At 41.3% G+C, this 22,636-nt stretch overlaps 1 protein-coding gene across 7 annotated transcripts in view; it reads right to left on the bottom strand.

The window, feature by feature from the left end:
- The window catches only part of NCOA7 (nuclear receptor coactivator 7), a 162,641-nt gene that overhangs the window by 126,783 nt on the left and 13,222 nt on the right, over positions 1-22,636 (bottom strand). For 6 of the 7 annotated variants that reach the window (XM_047732344.1, XM_047732349.1, XM_047732348.1 and 3 more), the window contains exon 2: positions 921-1,033. In XM_047732344.1, the coding sequence (XP_047588300.1) occupies positions 921-973 (53 nt within the window). In that variant the 5' untranslated portion in view covers positions 974-1,033. Of the gene's footprint in view, positions 1-920; positions 1,034-6,245; positions 6,268-22,636 lie in introns of those variants that run through there. The other variant, XM_047732345.1, reaches the window with a different exon arrangement.

Raw genomic sequence — 22,636 nt, 5'->3', positions numbered from 1 at the left:
TGCTACTCTGGCCCCCCATCCCCCCCTCCCCTCTGAAACCCTCAGTTTGTTTCCCAGAGTCCATAGTCTCTCATGGTCCATCTCCCTCTCTGATTTCTCCCCCTTCAGATTTCCCTCCCTTGCCCTATGGTCCCCTGTGCTACTGCTTATGTTCCACATAGGAGTGAAACCATATGATAATTGCATCTTTTAACAAGCACAGGCTGGGAATGTGGTGAGGCTGAATTCAGTTCTTAAGAAATGATTCGATTTAGGAGACCATAATGATAATTTTAAGCCTATGTGTTCTCACTCTGAGTTTGAAAACACTCTATCAAAATGGTAAATGTTTTAGCATGTCATACACTTTACTGTGATGAGTAGTTGCCCAATATACGGCTCAATCTATGGAGAGTAACTGATCATCTACTAGATTACATCTATTCACAAACCAAGAACTGCATGTATGTTGCATGAGTCCAGCTTTAGTAATGACACGAACTCCAATGGCAGAATTTCATCTATTCCACCTAACTATAAAAATACTTTTCAGGAACGGACTTCCAACAAGATAATAAGCTTTAAATAGGTCATAGACTTTTAGTTATAGCTAAACCAGGTAAGCTACTAGAGCAGCAGGAATGAAGCATTTAGGATCTAAGATTTCATGTAGGTTGCTAAATGCGGGGTCCCAAGCAACATGCAGCTCAGTGCGTAATGACCGGCCCGGGATAACCGTCAAATATGGAAAGACAAGCACCGAATGCTCTTCCTCTACTGCAAGCAAGAAAAAAGATGAAAACAAAGTACACTTAACTCCTATTGGACACCTGTTTTCTTTACAAACACTCACCAAACACAGACTGCCAACTTACACTTGAGGACAAAGTCCCTCCTCAAACATTTAAATATTCATGATAATTTTGCAAAGCAACGCTTACCGCGCAAAATAACTTTGTTTCCGTTCCTTCTTCTCTTCCTTGGTATCCATCATACACAATCACAACGCGAAGTATTTGGAGAAGTCCTTCTTTTTTATCAGTGAGTCATAACCCTGTAATAAAAAAACAACAAAGTGACTGTAAATTATGAAGTTTATAATAGCCGAGATGAAGAATAAAGCAGAGTGGAACTACATGGCCCACCGCAAACGGAAGATAAATTTGAACCAGTAAACGAGGTCACATGAGTAACACACGAAATGCAAATGTTCACAGTGTGGGGGGGATTAAAACTTACCAACAGGATGGAAGTGTTAAACTAAAAGGTAGCTGGAAAAGAAAACTGAAGTATTTTCCTCACAATTAACAATTATTTCAAAATGTGCTAAAATGAAAATCACTGCTTTTTGAAGATTTTAGGCTATCTAGCGGAAGAGCTAATTTTTTTTAAATTTATGAACTCATAACCACTTTATAGGTAATTGATCATGAACAGGTCTCATACATAATTATGAAAAATGGATTACTTAGGTGTTTTACAAGAATGTTCTTTCTTTAAAAATAACATCAGTGTCCCATTTTATTTTCGGGAACATGCCAGTGACTACATCCCACTTGAGCAAATGAGGAAATGAAAATACAAAGCCTCCGGAAACTCTTCTTCAAAATGGCTTTATGCTTGTCTCGCCTCTCCCTCTCCCCACCCTGCTACCCTCACCTAGGCTTCCCAGGAGTGCCTTAAACCTGTAATAAAAGGTTGTCTCCAGATCAACCTTCCTTAAATACCACTTTCATCATGCCACAGCCCTGCTCAAAAATTTCCAATGTCTACTTTCTGCCTGATTCACTAACCTAAATTTTCTGCAAAGCATTAACCTTCCCTAAAATCTATCCTCTCATTCTGAGGAGTATCAAAGTAAAAGCAAAGAACGTTCATCAATCAAAACTATTTGCTATTTCAATTCAATGAATGATTTTTTTTTTTAAAGACTTTAAAGCAATTGCTATACCCAGTGTGGGGCTCAAGTCCCCGACCCCAAGGTCAAGAGCCACATGCTCTACTAAGCCAGCCAAGTGCCCCTTCGAAGAACAATTTAATTCACAATACACATTCCATGGAAGGTATTGTCTGACCAGTACCAGAGGCCAAAGATAAATAAGCCATGATATTTGCCCTAACAGAGTTTACTGCCTTACAAGGGAAATGCTTACGGTTTCAGAGCATGGGATACTGACCACTATGGAGGAGACACCAGTGCCAGGAGCATCCAAAGGAAGCACTCTCAGCCTCATGCACGGCCCACCCCCTTGACTCCCCATGCACACCAAGATTGCAAGGATGAGTATGGATCTCCTACTAAGGGTACAGGGAAGCAGGTCTAGCATGAACAACACAAGAAGAACAGTACTTCTCTGCTGCTCCAGGATTAAATGTGAAGCAGGGCAATGGTGGGGGTGGGGATGAAGACATAGTCAAGATTAGGGGCATGGCCAGCAGTTTATGTCCCACTAAAGAGCTTGATCTTAATCCTAGCTATGCATTATGTGCCGTGTGCCCCTTCGTGGCTCCTACGTCAGACATCACTAACTAAGCAAGAGTGCCTCACTTGCTACAGACGTTACTGGATTGATCAACAGGAGATCAGATCAATTTTCTCATCCCTGATGTACATGGAAGGAAATCACAAAAGTGTTTTACACGAGGGACTGTGATACACCCACACTAAGGATGGACTTGAGAGGGTTGAGTGAGCATGAAACAGATCTGTTAGGAAGAAACTACAGTAAAACTAGTTCAGAGAGGAGGGCCTACATTTAGGCAGCAGTGTCCAACACAGAAAGAGGGGGGATGCACTCAAGAAATACTTAGGAGGCCAATGAGTCAAGGTCTGGTGACTCATTCAGTGTGGACAACATCAGAAAGGCAAGATAAAGAATGCCCTCCAAAGCTTCTGCCATAGGGGCTGGGTAGACAGTGACACCACAGACAGAAGAACACCATCAACATAAAGGGCAAACCGGGTGTGAGTCAGGGCGCAGAAACAGATAAGAGAACAGGTTTTAGACACATTGCCTTCAAGGTGCCCATGGGATAGTCAGCTAGAGACACTCATCAGATATTTGATTGCATTTAAAGCACGTGAGCATGGTGAGGGCTAGGGCAAAAAATTTAGAAATTATCAGTATATGGTAGTGGTTAAGTCAGGAAAAAAAAAAAAAAGAAAAGAAAAGCAAACAAGCAAGAAAGCAAAAATACAGTAACACCCTGCAAACATGACAGCTATGCACAAAGCCCTCCATGGCAACAACGGATCACAGTCTGAACTGACGGCTTGACCTCCAAGTCCCTGATGTGCCTGATGTGTCTTTCTCAAAGACTTTATCACACAATAGGGAAAATAAGATGTGTGCCAAACACTAAAATGTGAGGTGGTAACTCGGAGTTGTCCAAAGAAAGATAGTAAGAATAGAGAAGACACAAAGTTCACTTTGGATCAAGGTGATGAAGTAAGTCTTTAAGGGCAGTGAGGATTTCAATAGGTAAAAAGAAGAGAGAGAAAATTCCAGAAAGACGGATCAGCTGGGTGTAGGTATGGACAGAAAAAGAACAAGACACGTTCAGACAAGAAGGACAGACTGGCTACCAGGTAAGAAAAGCAAACCAATCATAATGCCTGCCTACATAGAAGTTATTTACTTCAACATATTATCCACACGTTATCTCTTTTAATCCTTACAACCACAATATAAGTTCAGTATCCTTATTTCCACTAAATGGAGGTTGAGAGATCCTAATTTCCCTAGTTCCACAGCACCAGCTGTGGTGGAGAAATGATTTAAATCCAGTTTGGTGCATGCTTCGATGCCTTTCAATAACCTTTGGAGTCAGAAATATTTGGAAATGAGTGAGAAAAAGCAGTCTAGAATCAACAGCACCCAAAGCCTCAGCAGAGTCTGCAGGTCAGAGCAAATGTAGCTGGATGTGGGGGGAAGGGGCCACTGAGCCATCCCACAGGACAGCACCAGGAGAGGGGTAGGGGTAGAAGCCATGCCTCAAGGAACGAGCGTTCATTCAAGAAGCTAGGTGATGTTACTGAGTATTTACCCTAAAGATACAAATGTAGTGATCCAAAGGGGCACGTGCACCCTAATGTTTATAGCAGCAATGTCTACAATAGCCAAACTATGGAAAGAACCTAGATGTCCATCAACAGATGAATGGATAAAGAAGAAGATGTGGTGTGTATATATATAATGGAATACTATGCAGCTATTAAAAGAAATGAAATCTTGCCATTTGCAATGATGGGAATGGAACTAGAGGGTATTATTCTGAGTGAAATAAGTCAATCAGAGAAAAACAATTATCATATGATCTCCCTGATATGAGGAATTTGAGAGGCAGGGCGGAGGGTTGTGGGGGGAAGGAAAAAATGAAACAAGATGGGATTGGGAGGGAGACAACCATAAGAGACTCCTAATCTCACGAAACAAACTAAGGGTTGCTGGGGTGGGGGGCAGGGAGAGAGTGGTGGGTTATGGACAGTGGGGAGGGTATGTGCTACGGTGAGTGCTGTGAAGTGTGTAAACCTGATAATTCACAGACCTGTACCCCTGGGACAAATAATACATTATATGTTAATTAAAAGAAGAAGAAGCAGCTGGGTGATGAAAGAAAGAAGAAAAGACAGTGGTGTCCAGCTCTCCCGAGCTTAGTCTCACACTGTGGCCTGAACCCAGTGGGGTCCCTTCACCATCACCCTCCCCCGCACTGACTCCACACCATAATCCTTACTCCTTCTTCAAGCTTCAGGTGACTTGACTACACTCCTCCATTTGACCAGATCTAGCACAAGGCCCAGTTCTGCTCTAAAGCCTTCCCTGACCACTTGGGTGCTCTCCTCTCTCTCCCTCGGGAGCTTTTTCAGCGTGAAGCACTGAGTCATTCGCTGCGTGACCATGCTGCTTCTCTTAGCCTCCTCAGCCACAAACCAAAAGCGCCTTCAGGTCAAACAAAACCCACCATGTTTCACCATTTCCTTTTACATCCCTAAATACCTAACACAGAACTAGGCCGTAAACCCATATAAAAGCTAAGGGAGGAATTAATCCAGGTTGGGGAGAGGTCAATTATATGGCAGACTGATATAAATCTAAGAATCCCCCCCCACCAACAATTAAGAATTACTTGGAGGCAAATAAATAAATAAATAAATAACATGGGGGCGAGGGATATCGATGCAAACCGGTCTCTCTCTCCGACTCCAGAAAAGAGGAGAATCCCTGCCCTGGGCCAGGTGATTTATTTTATTTTATTTTATTTTATTTTTTTTAAAGATTTTATTTATTTATTCGACAGAGAGAGATCACAAGTAGACGGAGAGGCAGGCAGAGAGAGAGAGAGAGAGAGAGAGAGGGAAGCAGGCTCCCTGCTGAGCAGAGAGCCCGATGTGGGCCTCGATCCCAGGACCCTGAGATCATGACCTGAGCGGAAGGCAGCGGCTTAACCCACTGAGCCACCCAGGCGCCCCAGGTGATTTATTTTAAAGTTCCTCTCCTGCATGCCGCCATATGTGATGATCCCTGTTTATTAGATTTCTCCTCATGAATAAAAATGAGGTCATAACAATCTAATTGGAAAATTTTTATATTGCAAGCTGAGCCAGAAACTAATATTTGGTTCTAGTGGAAAAATATTGACAAGAAGAAGCACAAGAGAGAAAGATTAAATGATCCAAGAATGGACATCTGGGTGCCGTTCCATCTGTTTAAAATTTGCGAAGCTTTTTTTTTTTTTTTTAAAGTTTTCTCTTTGATAAACAAAAAATATACTAATCTTTGATTTCTTTTAAATGTCTGGGGATTTTTGTATTCCTCAAATAAGACATATGCAGCCCTTTCAGGTCCAGACGCACCAACAGATTAACCGGGAAGAGAGCGGCAAAGGATGCTATAAAAATGATTTGCACGGAGCACCAGAGAGCAGCCTTCATGCTTCACCGAAGAACCAGAGCTCCTTAAATCAATCTCTAATGGGAACTACATTTTCCATTATAAGTGGTCATAATGGGCTTCTTAAAAGCCCTTCTTTCATTTAATGTTGACTTTTCTTCACATCAATAAACTCTAGACTCATCCAAACACTGAATTACAAGAGTCTCCTGCATTTATGGCACATAACAGACCAAAAAGAATTTCATGAGGTAAGCACGAGATGAATCTTCTATCTGAATAGTTCTTCTTGTGATCTGAAATCAGGATGGTCAATTTCAACCCCAAATCCTTTCATTATGCAAATAAAAAAGGCACCTACAAAATCCTTACCTTGTACGCACTGTGTTGAAGACAAAATATTTGCTGTTATTACCTGCAAAGTGCTCCCTGTTTGAGACCATGGCGCCACTCAAAAAGAATTTAAGCACAGAGCGACAGGAGATTCCTGGAGTACATCAAACCAGCGTGGACCCACGTAGCCCAGGGTGGCTTTCTGGCTCTGAATCTAACACCCTGCCGTTCCTTGCATGTTCAGGTATAACCAGTCTGAACTAGAAAAACACCAGTGTACCTATGATGTCCATCAACTGTTTTCCCCACAACATGTTTCCTATTATACACATGAAATAATGACAAAAACATGCTTTGAGGCTTGGTCACACTATGTTTGGCCCCTTGGGGGACAGACCAAACTGTACCTTTCTATGCAGACATATCCCCCTCAAGAATACTTATACTTCTACAGAAATAGAAGAGGTGTTCAGTGTTTCTCAAAGCCACAGTCATCTAAACAAAGGAAGGATATTTAAATTTCAGCATTAACCAAGGTCTGAATTTGAATACCTTCTTTAACAAGAAACCTGGGAAAATAGAGCAACAGATAGGAAAGGCTGCCACAAACATGTAAGCGGAGCAACCAGGAGATAATGCCCCCAAGTAGACAAATGTTTGTCACAAAACCAAAACAACAGAAAACAGAACGTAGAACAGAACCAAGAGCTAAAAAGTTACGTCTGAATCAAGGTGATGATCAAGGACAGGCCAATGGTCTCGGCTGCTTGGGAAAATGGGGCAAAGCCAGTGGATGGCAACATGAATGGAGAACTCATCAGCTCTTGTGGCACTATTCTTCGCTTAAGGAACTAGAATTAGCTGAAAAGAATTAAACCAATGTGAGTTTGATTTAAGACAAGTATAAAGAGGGTCACTTGGCTGGTTGTCCATAGAGCATGCAACTCTCAATCTTGGGGTCCAGAGTTCAAGCCCCACATTGGGCACAGAGTTCACTTAAAAAGAAAAAAAGGAGAAGTAGAGAGATTTCATCAAAGCTCCTAGGTATTTTAAGATTTTATTTATTTGAGAGAGATAGAGAGAGCATGGGAGAGAGGATGAGAAAGAGAGAGCACACAAGCATTAGGGAGGGGTAGAGGGAGAAGCAGACTCCCAGAGCAGGGAGCCTGATGCAGGCCTTGATCCTAGGACCCTGGATCATGACCTGAGCCAAAGGCAGATGCCTAACTGACTTAGCATCCAGATACCCAAAGCTCCTAGATAATTTAAATGAAGACCCATCTCTAGGCTAGTTAGATCATTTTACATGTTTCATCTAGGAAGAGAATGTGCAAATGAGATTTCTAAAAAGTCACTAGTAGGGTCAGGAATTATCAAAGATGTGGAAAGTGCCAGCAGCATGACAATGGACAAATACATTTTAATTTTCAAAAGTTAGAAAGAGATTGTGTAAATCACACACTGCAGATCACACAGATTCCCAGCAAAACTTTAGAAATGATCGCAACAGGCAGGTTAGCCAGGACTTGGAAGAGGAGGCAGTGAAACCTGGGGTGGAGACTGTTTACAGAAAACTAACCATTCAGTGGAACAATAACAAATAGGCAGACCCCTTCTTAAAGGGGTCTTGTCTTATCTTGGACCAAGTACTCTGCTGGAGATAAAAGATGAACACCAGCATTCACAGGCCAAGAAGCTCAGGTGAACAGGCAAGCTAAACCCATCAGCTGGTACAGCAGCTGGCAAGTCCCCTGATACTGGCAGAGCACAGAGAGAAGCAACTAACTACTAAGAAGGGAAGGAGAGTCAAGGAACCTCCGCAGGCGATGGCAGAGCTGGGCTATGGAGGAGGAGCAGGGGCTTCCCCAAAGAAGCCCTACTGAGGCTGGGCTCACTAGGCAGACGGAGGCCGGGCGAGCCATGTTGGGGACTGTGCGGTCCCAGAGAATCCTGAGTGGTCTGGGGTGGCTGGAGTGCAGGGCTGGTGGAGGGAAGGAAGTTCAGGGAATGGTGGCGTACTCAAATTACATTGACCTAATTTCCCTCTTAGACATAGCTATTATTCTCATACATTAAGGAAATGAAGTAAAATATAATGTAACTATACTTAAAGGCATTTGGTAAGTTTCTCTTGATCTGCTTGTGGATAAGATGGAGAAATGTGGGTTGGACATGGGTGGATGCTTCGATGATTACGTGGATAAAGAAAAGCACTGAACCCCTGTACCAAGAGGTTTGAGCTGACCAACTGACTGACCTCAACCCAGAGCCCGGAGCTGACCTCCATCTTCAGCCTGGAGGGAGGACGCTAATAGCTTAATGCAATATTTGTTCTTAGCCCCTTTCCTCATCAGTAAATTTACCACCGACTTGAATGACAACAGGGACCTCCTTATTAGACTTTTGGAAGAGGGATCAGTAACATCCCGGATAACAGCATTTGGATTCAGACAGATGTCAGCTGTCTGTAGGAAGGTGGAATTCACCTCATATGAACCTGAGGTTGTACATCTGGGTGAGGAGCTAAGGAATGAGAGAGACGGCTCAGCAGTAGCACAGCGAGTATGACCTGCCATCTTAGGTGACAGTAAACTCCATATACCCAGTAGTGACATTCCACCACCCTGCCTTCCAAAAACGGAACAAGGCAAACAAAACACCCCATTTAATCAACCCAGAATAAAGAAGATTATGATGGTCTGTGCCACCCTTCTTGAGGATTAGAATATATCACGATGACTACATTTAACTCTACTCTTCCACTATAGGAGAACTAGAAGGCAAGTGGAGCAACCAGGGTGGTTAAGTGACATGAAACTAAGCTTTAAGACTAATAGTCAAAGGAGCTGGTCAGGGTTCGCCTACAAAGAGTTGGAGTGAACTGACATCTATATTCAAATGTCTGAAAGATCTTATCTGGTCATGGATTTAGGCTTGTACCAGTACACCTTTGAGGGGGAATACCTGGGACTGGGCATTAGATATGTAGGGAGAGGGGTTTTGGTTCAACATAAGGAAGAACTGTTTTACAGACAGATGCAAACAGCCACCTCAGGATAGGGCGGCTTCTTGATCTCCAAAAGTGACTGAGCTATAGATCCACAGTTCTCAACCTTGTCAAAATCAACACCCCTCCTCTAAATAAATAGGTATTTCACAATATGCCCATTATGATATTGAAATGAAGTTCATAGCTAATATACACCAAATTTTATGAAAGCAATATAATGCCCCAAAGGAAAGTCATTTATAACAGCTATTTCAATAAGCAGATTCTTGGGCACTAGTTCACTAAAAGACATAATGAAATACTCAGACGCTTGCACCTGTTTCTACAGGGCAAGTTTAGCTATAGGAGAGATGGGAGCAGAAACGATTTCATTACAAATGAGAAGTATAAGCAAATGAAAAAGCTGAGGTGAGGGGCGCCTGGGTGGCTCAGTCGTTAAGTGTCTGCCTTCAACTTGGGTCACGATCCCAGGGTCCTGGGATCAAGCCCTGCGTTGGGCTCCTTGCTCAGTGGGAAACCTGCTTCTCCCTCTCCCACTCCCCCTGCTTGTGTTCCTTCTCTCGATGTGTATCTCTCTGTTAAATAAATAAATAAAATCTTAAAAACAAAAAAACCGAGATGGGGGGGACAGGGAGAGTGGGTAATGGAGGGGTTGGGGTACAGAGAACATTAGAATAAGAACTAGTGCTATGAAGAATAACTGGGTATTTCTAAACATGGTAACTTAAAGCTATTCTCTTTTCTTGAGAATGTCCCAATAAACAGTCACATAGGTCCTACAGAAGATATAAAATACCTGAGTGTAAGGGACAATTCCTTGTTGTCTAGAACTGTCCCGCTCATTATAGAGCATTTGACAGGACACTTCTGCCTCCCCCTCAACTAAACAGCAGTAGTGCCCCGCTTCCTCTGATAACCGTGGGAAACAAAACTGCAACCTGGTCAGGGGAAGGAGGGGTGCTGGTTGGGGGGAGGATGGATACTAAACTCATGGAGAGCTACTATTACAGAGGAAAGTGAAGGTCTGTAGGGAAACTAATACTTAAATTTTTTAATTAAAAATGTTTAATTTCAAAAATTACTTCCAAGCTGAGATTTTATAAACTCCACACACAAGAAGTTCTCTGTTTCCAAGATGCTCGTGCTTCACCTGACCTCTCTGACCCACTCTATCAGGGCACTGCAGCACCAGTGAACAGGACGGGCCTGGTTAACATCCAGACTCCAGCATCTCCGAAGTATGTAACTTTGGGCAATTTACTCAGTTTTTCTGGTCCTCGACGTCCTTATCCGCAAAGGGCTATTATAAGAGACTAAATGTGTCCCAAAGGTGTCTATTAGAGTCTAGTGCTCCATGGAACAGAAAACTCTATCCAGCGAGCCCAAATGTTCAAACATTCACAAACACCACCAGAAGAGCTAGATTCAAATTTGTCCCAAACAGAACAATCGTATAGGAAACTAACTGAAGCTAGGCAGCTTCAGGACTATAAAGATGACACCAATTGCAAAAGTTAAACATTTACTGAACATTAACCACATGCAGCAAGTTTTTTTGTTTGATGCAGTTACACTGTTTAATCTTTAGGAGTGTATGAGAGAGTTAATGTTCTTAATCCTTTCCAGATAAAGAATCTGAAGTTCAGAAAGGTTAAAGAACTTAATCAAGGTCAAACAGCCACAGAGTGAGAGCCAGAATAATGAGCTTTACCTGATTCCAAAGTCAAACCCACTAGTAATAGCCTCTAACGCTAGACTAGCTCTCTACACAGACTTTTTGCTTTAGCTGCCTGGTTCTTCCTGCATTTACCCACCAGTAAGAAGAACAAGAGTGTGAACACCCAGCTTTCTGGCCAGTTGTCTTTTAGGATGTAATCCTGAACTGTGTTCACGCTAGTCACTACTATTCGTTAATAAAAGCACTGCAGTGACATGTCTATTGAACAAATATTTACTGCACCGAATTAGACTTAAAGAGCTAACTGGAAAGCACACTCCCTTAATTCACTAAACTAAATGGATTACCTCTTACATCTTAAGGACAGAAGTAATGACATAACTTTGAATAAGACAGAAATGTTTCTTAGTTGATCTTTCATTTGGTTCTGTTATGAAATGTAATCTTCTGCCGATCCAATTACTTTTCCACTGAAAGTTAGTAAAGACAGAGAATCAGAAAGTGGAAGTTACTCTTTTTGCCTCCTTAGCACAGTAGGTAGCACATCAATCTCATAAAATAACATTTCTTTACTGATTTTTTTTTAAATATTTTTTTTTTTTTTTAAATTTGACAGATAGAGATCACAGGTAGGCAGTGAGGCAGGCAGAGAGAGAGAGAGGAGGAAGCGGGCTCCCCACCGAGCAGAGAGCCCAACGCGGGGCTCCATCCCAGGACCCTGGGACCATGACCCGAGCCGAAGGCAGAGGCCTCAACCCACTGAGCCACCCAGGCGCCCCTCTTTACTGATTTTTTAAAGATTTTATTTATTAATTTGACAGAGAGTGAGAACAGGAACACAAGCAGGGGGAGGAGAAGAGGGAGAAGCAGGATCCTCCACCCCATCCCAGCAGTAAGCCCAATGCAGGGCTTGATCCCAGGACCCTGGTTATCATGACCTGAGTAGAAGGTAGATGCTTAACAACAGAGCCACCCAAACACCCCTCTTTATTTTTGTTACAAGTGTCCTTTTTTCCTAGGGACTGAAATCATAGGTCCTTTCTAGAACTAAAAACCATGATTCTATAAAAATTCTATGAGAGGCTTGTAATGTACTGCATGCATTCTCTCATTAATATTCACAAGAGTATAAGAGTTCCATTTTGTACAGTTTTCTACCAGTGCACGAAGACAGATTAGAGGAGAAAAATATGCAGAAAGTCATACAGAAAGTTACTAGAGGCAATGAAAACAGAACAGAGTCTACTCTGCCAAACTCATTTCTCATACACAGAGAAAACTTCCTCTTTCTCACCATCAATCACTATTTATTGGGCCTCTGTTACATGCATGATTGTCTTTCTCAAGAGTGGGGGAAAATCTGCTGCCTGCATCATCCACCGAAGTGGTTTCTGGGGACATCCCTACTGCTCTAGCACTGCCAGATCCCCCTGATGATCTCAAAGACGAATTAGGTGGAGGGTGCCTATTTGCTAGATCTGAAGTAGAGGGAACTGATGCAAACAAAACCAATAAAATTTAATAGATAAAAGATGTCATAAATGGGATGCCTTTACAAAGAACATACAGTTTATGGGCGTCAAACACTTCGACAATTCGATTTGAGTGTCTTTTGAACTATCAAGAGACATGCAAGTTCACTCTACCAGGTAAACTATTTCACTATAGAAAGGGTGACACACTTCTTCATTCTCTTATGGATAGTATCTGCAGTTGAATGCATTTTCAAAATACACCAGCATATGCTCATACTTGTAAAAATGCAAACTAAAAAATAATTGAATTATTACTCTTCTTAATGTACTTACAATATATTTATTTACTTGGAGATTAAGGAGGCAATAAATAATTTATATTTACTTCAAAATAGTGCTTTGTCACATATTTATATGCAATCTCTTCAATTCAGTAAGCATTTACCAAAAACTTCTTTTATTCCTGTACCGCTGTACCATTTATCTAAAACCTATGAATACAAAAAAGGACTCAATAGACACTAAGAAAACTTTTGATTTTTTGACGAGATAAAATTAACATAAATAAAGCAATCAGACAAAAATGGGTATGATAAAAATTAATGACTGGTAAAATGTGTTTACGCACAGAGAAGCATTAGTGGAAAGAAAAGGGCCAGGTCACATGGGCCAGTGTTGTTAGGAAAGGTGCCTGAAGTAGGACACATTGAAAACAACCATTCATGGTTCTATTTCAACAGTGCTACAAGATTAACAATCATATCTGGAAACCAGAAACAGTTTTACCCTTAATGAAAATGTTCCCCATCAGAGCATGCTCAAGAGGACGATGAGTCTACCGGCTTCGGCCTCGGACGTCTCAAAGACGACGGAGAGGGTCACGTAGTGCTTTGGTCAGTACAATCGAAAATGTGCTGAATACACAAGTATGGTTTCAGGAGGAAGGCATAATGAAAAGTGTCTAAGGGGCAGGAAATCTCCCCAACATGAAATTAAATCAGTTTTGTGAAGTACCATGACCTCTACTTGGAAGAAAAAAAAAATGTATGTGGCTTCAACTATAATTTTCCAAGAGACTGCGTTAAGAAACCAAGTCTATGGTTTAATACATTTTCTTCTGAAGGTTTATTAAGTTGCTTCACATAAAAGTTCTTGTAGAATTCGCAAGAAAAATTGCCCTCTAGCAGACTGGACTGCTGTTCTCAATGATGCACCTGCTCCCTGTGAGAAAAATATACAGCCACACTCTCTGCTATGCCACCTTGTGGTGCTCTGCACGACTATGCAGATGGTGCATCTCCACCCACCTGGCCAGGTGCCTTGTTTTGACCAACAGACTGAGAGCTAACAGTGTACCTAATTCAACTTGAGGCTCTAAGAGGCTTGGCAAAGGTCTGCTCTCCTTCAGAGGGGAATGCTCCAGGTACCAATTTTTCCTTCTTCAGCCCTGCTTCCCTGTTCTGCGTGGAACAGACCTGCACTCCTACCTTAACTTTGGAGGCCAGCTCACCCCTGCCAAACCCAACCAAGAGCAGCCAAACCGCAGTCAGTCTGCCGATTTATGAATGTGAAATAAATTATTGTGGTTCTAAGCCACTAAGATTTGGAGGCTGTTATGCAGCGTTATCACAACAAAAAACCCAAAACATCCTTAGAAATATCCTGATCCACAAATTACTTTGTGGATTTTTAACCAGGAAGACCAAAGCCACATAGTTAGTACATACTACTGTCTATAAGAAGAACTCTACCAAGGCGTGGAATACCAAAGCCCAGAGACAGAAGCAGCCAATTAACACAAATAGCCAGGAAAGCTTCCCTTCCTTGCAGTTGTCATTCACCCCGTAACCAATGAGCATGGCTATGGAAGTTATTCGTAAGAAGGCATCATCTGACACCAAGGGCAACTTCTGCATATCTTGGTATATACACCTATAGACTTTGATATTACTTTTTGTTATGAGGTGAACTGTGCTACCCTGCCCCCCTAAATGTTTAAGTTGTAGCCACAGTACCACATAACGTGACCTTATTTGGAAAAGGGGTACCTGCAGATGCAATTAGTTAAGATGAGGTCATACTGGAGTATGGTGGGCCTCTACTCCAGTAAGACTGGTGTCCTTGTTAAGAAGATGGCCATAAAGTGGCGCCTGGGTGGCTCAGTGGGTTAAAGCCTCTGCCTTCTGCTCAGGTCATGATCCTGGGGTCCTGGGATCGAGCCTCACATCGGGCTCTCTGCTCAGCAGGGACCCTGCTTCCTCCTCTCTCTCTGCCTGCTTCTCTGCCTACTTGTGATCTCTGTCAAATAAATAAATAAAATCTTTAAAAAAAAAAAGAAGAAGAAGAAGAAGAAGATGGCCATATGAAGCCAGAGACACACAGGGAGAACACCAGGGGACAACAGATGCAGTTGCAAGCCAAGGATGTCAAGGACAGCCAGCAAATCTCCAGAAGCCAGAAAAGGCAAGGGAGGATTTCTCTGAAGTTTCACCGAGGTCATGTCTCCACCAACACCTGGATTTTAGACTTCTAGTCTCCAGAATCACAACACAATGAATCTCTGTTGTTTTTAGCTACCCAGTTTGGGCTGTGCTGTCAGGGCAGCCCTAAGAAACTAACTCACTTATTTTCAATTGTACACACTAGCACTGTTCCAAAAGAATACTGCATGAAAAATGTTACTTTCCCACCATGGCTATTCTGCCTAACCAACTGAGCCACCCAGGTGCCCTATCTTGTACCGTTTTCTAACCAATTACTCATGATGCCCCATCCTTCTACAGACTGTAAGCTTGCTAAAGGCATGGAATGTGTCTTATATTCTATGTGCATGGGCACATGCACATACACACATGACAATTCCTAGTTTAGGCTGGCACAGGATTTATGTTTAATAAGTTCATTTTTAATTTGTTATAGCTAAAGACCAAACAGAAACTGACTTCGGGGCATAGAACGATAAAGTCTCACCTTTTATTTAGAACAATGGTCTCCATTTAAAAAAGTTATATTCCACATTATTACAAGTATCTAAACATAAAATCCTAATATGTATGTATATATATACATATGTATATATATATACACATATATATATTTTTAAATATTTTATTTATTTATTTGACAGACAGAGATCACAAGTAGGCAGAAAGGCAGGCAGAGAGAGAGGGGGAAGCAGGCTCCCCACTGAGCAGAGAGCCCAATGCAGGGCTCGATCCCAGAACCCCAAGACCACAACGCGAGCCAAAGGCAGAGGCTCAACCCACTAAGCCACCTAGGCACCCCATATGTATATATTTTTACTTATAAAAAAAACATGTCTTCTGTACTAATACATGCATTATAAAACATGTGACAAAAATAGAAGTCATGAAAAGATGATACAGACATTCTAGCAATTTCTTCCCTTACCATCATGGGGCACATGAATCTCAGTTGGGAAACCACTGGTCCAGACTATGAGTAGATACATGAAAGCATTTCCTAGGATTTTTGTCCTTTCCAGGAAATGCAAGATCTATGAGAATCTATCATATTTATGAACTTTAATCACATTTTCTGGAAGATTCATTAAATTGTCTTGATCAAACAAGCACTATTTTTGAGTTGATGATAGAGGTATCCTTGCAATTAGGATTAGTTTGTACATTAGTGGACCCCAACTATAAATTCATTGCTAACCATGGTGTTCTCTGCAATTGAGCTCTTTAGTTTTAAGGCTTTAAGAATGAAAATTTATTATCAAAACTTCAGGTAAATATTTATAAGACTCAGAGAAACAAAAGGGGTAACATTCTGATTTTGAAAAGAAAGTAAGAAGAAGATTGGACAAAGGAAAGATGGAACAGAAAACTCATAAATCATGTCTTAAGAACACTGTCAACCCAACAACACCCAATCTTCCTGTGTCCCATGTGCATATATGTGAATAACACTGCTAGAAAACTGAAAGCCACAGGGTAATATAAAACACAGTCCTATCAGCTTACTGTAAGAACTAAGCCATAAAGCAGCCAATGTTTAATTTGTGGTACAAATAGTTAAGTGACAAAACAACTAAAATTAGGGGTAGAGTAGATGTCTTGGGAAGTGTTCATGGAATTAAGCATCAACATTATGAAGAATGTTGGGTTTAAAGGAAGAAATGTGCAAGAAAATTTCAGATAAAGGGGGCAGTTAAAAAGCAAGTGTGTGAAAGGGGTATTGGGGCGCCAAGTTCATTCAGGTGAGGATGGGAGATAGGGATGAGTGCCTGAAATGTGGAGACGATACACAGCCTTAGCTGCATTTTCTTGCTTAAGCTTATGAGAAAGCCACCACCACCAAAATGTCATCAATCATTTTATTTGGTCTACTTATTCTTGAAGAACTAGCCTTGGGGCTGATCTATACCCAAAACAAGCAAGCGATATGCAAGAAAATATGAAGCAGATGGCACGTGGGTGAAAATGTTGGGGAAGTGAAATAGTAGAAGCTTTGAAAGGAGGAAGAGAAAGTAAAATATGTCAAAATGAATATGCATTTGGTAAAGAAAAGTTGAGAATATAAGAATCCTAGGACACCTTAATTTTAGTAGTTTCTAACAAGTATCATTGTAATATATATGGATAATACAAATGTGAAAAATAGAAATTGCCTATGATCCCATCAATGGGGAAAAAGCTCTACTATTTTGTCACTTTCCTGTCTTTTCTTCCATGCAGGTGCATTTTAAAATCAAATTAGGATCCTTTTGTGCATACAGTTTGGTAAACTATATACCAGCTCTTAAAAAATGACTCCACTGTTAGATTTGTCTCAAATTTTCCAACTATCGCCCTTGATAATAATTACTGCAGTTGCTTACTCTGTTTTGACAGGACTTTACATATATTAATCCATCTAATTCTCAATACCATGTGGGAGGTACATACTACTCTCTTCATTTTATAGATGAGAAAATCAAGGGGAAATTAACTTGCCTAAGTTCACATAGCTGGTAAATGGTGGGAGAGGATTCCAAGCCAGACAACTCGCTTCCGTATCCCTCCTCATAACCCCTGACCGTTCCACATGCCCCCTCCCCGCAACCCCCCAGACACTATGCTGATTGTTGAAATTGAGCCTCATTCCAGATTCCCTTAGGATGTACTCTTAGAACCACTGGTGCCAAAAACTTTACTAGCTGAACTGTTCTCAATCTAAAGTATACCAACAGACCCTCTCACCATCCATGAGAAAGGACTATGACCCAACCTCAACTTTGCCAGCACAGTTATGGACTTTCAAAATCTAATTTCAACCTGCATTTCTTTGGGGCAATGAAGTTGAATAGGTTTTCCTGTCTTGGCTATTTGCAGTTACTGTTTTGTGAATTTGCTATTCCTGCTATAGACTGTGTCCCCCACCCCCAAATTCATACATTGGAAACCTAATGCCCAGGTAATAATATTAGGTGGAGCCCTTGGGAAGTGATTAGGTCATAGGGTCAGACCAGCCCCCTCATCAGCGGGATCAGTGCCCTCATAAAACAGGTCCTGGAGAGACCCCTAGCTCCCTCCACCGTGTAAGAATACGAGGAGATATCAGCAGTCCACAACCTGGGAAAGAGGTTTTGCCACAGCTCGACCATGCTAACACCGTGATCTCGGACGTCGAAGTCTCCAGAACTGTAAGCAATAAATGTTGCCATGTATAAGCCACCCAGCATATGGTATTTTGTTACAGCAGCCTGAACGGACTAAAACAATTCCTTACTAGAATACTCTTTAAAGAGTTAAGGTGTGTTAAATTGAAACTACTTTGCAAAGTGTTACAATTTGAGATATCAGAGAGCTGCTCACAAGCTGTTTCAACGGGACCCAAAAGAGAGGCAGTATGTTGAGGGAATCACCAGGACCTCGGGAGGAGGGCTCAGTTGTAACTCCTGGGACTGAGCAGGCCCTCCCAACACACTAATAGCCCAAAACTGCTTTATATCATCATACAGCAGGGACTGTTCTTATCCAACCGCTAGAATACTCTTTACTACCCCTCAGGACATTCTAGGATCAACATGCCTGAGGAAACAAATCGGTAAATCTGATGTTCGCTTAGTGAGGTCAAATTTCAGCAGGAAAATGAAAGATCTTGAAGGATCTCATACCTACAAAGTCATCTCGTGAATTTTTCCTACTCTACAAGGCATACCTGATTAATGACCAGAATCATCCATCAGTCAGGATTCCACATGAACAGTGCTGAACAAACACTATTATAGTCCTACTCTCTAAATCCTGTTAATCAGTTAACAGCGAACTACTTCGTGCCAGGCACACTGCAATAAAACTGAGCACACAGGACACCCTGATTACTCAGCTTGGAATTAAAAATACCTCATTCGCATGCATAGGAGTCACTTCTTAGGATAGACCATTCTCTCCAGATAGTCCATGTCATCTGTCAGGGTCAATGTTTAATGGCACCCTATTTGGAAGTTTTTGCCACTCTGTGTACCAATTGCAGAGGGAAACCCGAGGGCAGAGGCATCAAAGACACTCTCTGAGATGAGAGCCATAATAAATACAAACGTTATTTTCGAATGAGTGTTAACACAACATTTGAGAGAGAATTAGAGAAGGCAGGATGCTAGAGAAAATGATACAGGCATGTATTCTATTGGGGGGCTGGAGGGAAGAGTAGAAGAGGGATGAATGGTTAAATAAAAGCTTCAACCTGGGTGTTTTGGGTTGTTTTTTTTTTAATCAATCTTAGCATGCTATCCAAAATCAAAGTTAATTTCTACTAGAAAAGCAATTTTGTTGTTTATGAGAAATGCCTATTCCCAGTATGGAAACTGATTTGGGGGCACTAAATTACATGGGGAAGTCTCCGTGAGTTTATGGAGTCTCAACTAAAAATGGCCCTTAGAGAAGACACCAGACCTGGGTGTGGCTTGCTAAGGAAAATGGGAGCACAAAGAGTTCCAAGCAGAGGGAACAACAGCATGGAGAAGGAAAATCGTATGCTATGCATGTTCCAGAAGTGATAAGCAGTTTTGTACAACAGCAGAGATTCTTAACTTGCGATCCATACACAAGGATGTGCAGGCAAAATGGTGTGTGGTGTGTGATGGGACCGTGAATTTTTATCAGATTTTTATAAAGGGTCCATAATTTGGGGCAGGGGTAACGTGGCAGTGAAGACCAAACGTGGGTCAAGGGCATGACAGGGAGGTACAGGGGGCAACAGATGAATTCCTCAGAGCCCCAGAGACCACTAAGATCTCCGGCAGACTCCTTCCCATGTAGGATGATCCTCAGAGGAAAGCTGAGAAGGAAGACTGGCTGAAAAGTGGAGAGCTGAGATGTGGCAGAAAGTAAAATGCAAGCCAACAGTCCAAAGCATCTGAAAAGCCAAACAAGGGCAGTGGGAATGGAGAGAAGGGACTTCGAGAAATAGTAGAGAGATGTAACAAACAGGCTGAATGTTCCTATTTGCTTGTGTATACATCAAATGTCACCGGAGGATTCCCACTTAATAGAGAGCACTGGTCGCCAGTGGATAGCGGAAGCACGTAACTGGGGCAAGGGGACGAGAGAGTCCTTTTATTATATACCCATTTGCACCTTCTGAATCACATGAAGGTATTAACTGCCACAAAAATAAATTTTGAAAAAGACATAGAGGTTATTGAAATGAAATGCTTCTGTGTAAAAATCTGCCCACATCTCTCTTCAAAGGACGCTAAGGTTTCACATTCCCCTTTTGAATTCAGATTATTTTCCCCCAAAGTCTCCTGCACCGCACCCATGAGTGAACCTTAAGAAGGGCCAATCTCTCTGTTGATCTGGGTGACTCTGTTATTAAACAGAACTTGGCATCATATAAATGTAAATACCTGGTTACATTGAGCCAACTTAACAGGTAGCTGTCAAAATACCAGAATGAAGAAATTTTAGTCAATTAAACTATTAATAATTAACTAACAACTATTTTATGGTAATAGAATCTATTAATCTGATTCATTAAAACAGAGATGAATCAAATAAATTACTGATACGAAAGAGGTCAGATTTGAGGTTTGGTGTGGTGAGTGTTAAGCAAGTTTAGGCTAGCCCCAGGGGCTAAAAATGACTTTAAAAGTTATATGGAATGAATCTCCTGTTCAGCCTAACAAAGCACATAAGATAGATTCCAGAAATAACTGACTTAAACTTAATGATTTGAGCAATTTTTAAATTGGTGGTAAGTGGATATAATTTAATATTACAAAATAAATGGAATTTAATTTTGCAAAACTATGGAACATTGTTTTCCATTCGGCTAAGTTCAAATACACGTGAGTGGAACTTAGTTTTGCGAAACTAAAGAACACTGTTTTCCATGTGGATATATAATCTCAAATATATTAAACTTGCAACACTTATTCAAAACATAGTGAATGGAATTGATTAAACTTGCTAATCAAAAACATGTGTCTAGAGATCAATTCTGCAAATGTTTTCATTTGGTTTTATGTATTATGTTTTGCCTTGTTTCACAAAGGATATGAGTCAGCTTTAAATAATAAATTCAATATAGTGGGAAAATATAATTAGATAAAAATCAGAATCAAGAAAAACAAAGTAGAACAGAAGCTCAATATCAAAGGTAAGTTAGAACATCAATATTAGGTCATAGGTTTTTATCGGGTTATTAAAATCTAGTTGCAAATTTGATTCTGCATTTGCTAGTTGCCAAATCAGAAAGGGAAATATAATCAATTATCTGATGCTAGATTTGCATTGTGAAAAAAAGGCACACAACATTTGTGCAGGGCAAGTAAAGCTTTTCTTTGTCCTCTATCGCTAAATGGAACTTGCCTGGGTCTTCACACAAGAGCTGCAAAAGGAACAATGATCTTGGTAACCACATCTCTTAAGTAACCTAACAGCAGGTTCCTTGTGACGCCTATTATTAGTAGAACCCTCCGCATGTGCACAATTGGGCATGGGGTGGGGTTACAAAAAATGCAAAACAAGGTCACCAATGTACTCATTTCTGAAAATTTCGCTAGACTCCCAGTCTAACATCTAGAACTGGAATGGAATGGGTGGAGCTTATGGCCTTTATTCCGCCAACCTTCTAGAACCATCATTTCTCTCCATTAAGATTGAGGTCAGATTTATGAGCTGACAACTAATATTCTCTGGCATGTGCAGAAATAAAGGCATTCTACGCCACTGTTCAGAAGAGGTTAGTAGACAACAACTATTCTTCAACCACCATCTCTCCATATTTGAAATTCAAGGTCATACAAATTTTCCTTTCCATACTTTCTCTGCAATTATAACAATTCTGGTTTCAACATATGTAAATTGAGTGGATCCCACCAGATGTAAAGAACAACAACAAAAATTATGGGCTGGTATTAAAAAAAAAAAAAAAAAAAAAAAGGACAGGGGCGCCTGGGTGGCTCAGTGGGTTAAGCCTCTGCCTTCAGCTCAGGTCATGATCCCAGGGTCCTGGGATCGAGCCCCACATCGGGCTCTCTGCTCCGCAGGGAGCCTGCCTCCACCTCTCTCTCTCTGCCTGCCTCTCTGCCTACTTGTGATCTCTGTCAAATAAATAAATAAAATCTTTAAAAAAAAAAATTAAAAAAAAAAAAAAAGGACAGTAAATAACATTTAGCAAAGAAGGGACAAAGGTTTTGGCAACAAACCTTAGGAAAGATACAGAAAGAGAGGAGAGACTATACCTGGTCTTAGAATTGCATTCCAATGGTGCACATGGAGGCGGGGTGTTGGGGGCTCACCAGACAAGGCCCTGAGAGTGAGTCATCCAATCACAGAGGCATTGCGCATTTGGATGAAGGACACACACAGAAAAATTCCTCTCCCATTCTGAGATTAAAAACTAGCTCTTACTTGACTGGTTTCAAGGCCAAGAGTGTCTAAGTACTCAATTTCTATTTGTCAAATGAACAAATAAGTGTTTATTATCTGCAACAAAGTAGAAAGAGCTTAGTGTAACCACAGGGGAAGGAGGGCTCTTTTGAGAAATTAAAGAACAAGTAAAACAATGTAAATTAACTGCTCAATATTCTTTTTTTAAGATTTTTTTTATTTATTTGACACAGAGAGACAGAGAAAGAGAGGGAACACAAGCAGGGGGAGTGGGAGAGGGAGAAGCAGGCCTTCCGCTGAGCGGGGAGCCCAATGTGGGCCTCGATCCCAGGACCCTGTGAGCCTAAGGCAGACGCCCAACCACTGAGCCACCCAGGCGCCCACTGCTCAATATTCTTGATCACAAATGTAAGGTGTATAAA

The sequence above is a fragment of the Lutra lutra genome, chromosome 6, assembly GCF_902655055.1.
Source record: "Lutra lutra chromosome 6, mLutLut1.2, whole genome shotgun sequence".
NCBI classification, from domain to species: Eukaryota; Metazoa; Chordata; class Mammalia; order Carnivora; family Mustelidae; genus Lutra; species Lutra lutra.
The sequence above is the reverse complement of the archived record's forward strand: the minus strand, read 5'-3'. Positions and strand labels throughout refer to the sequence as shown.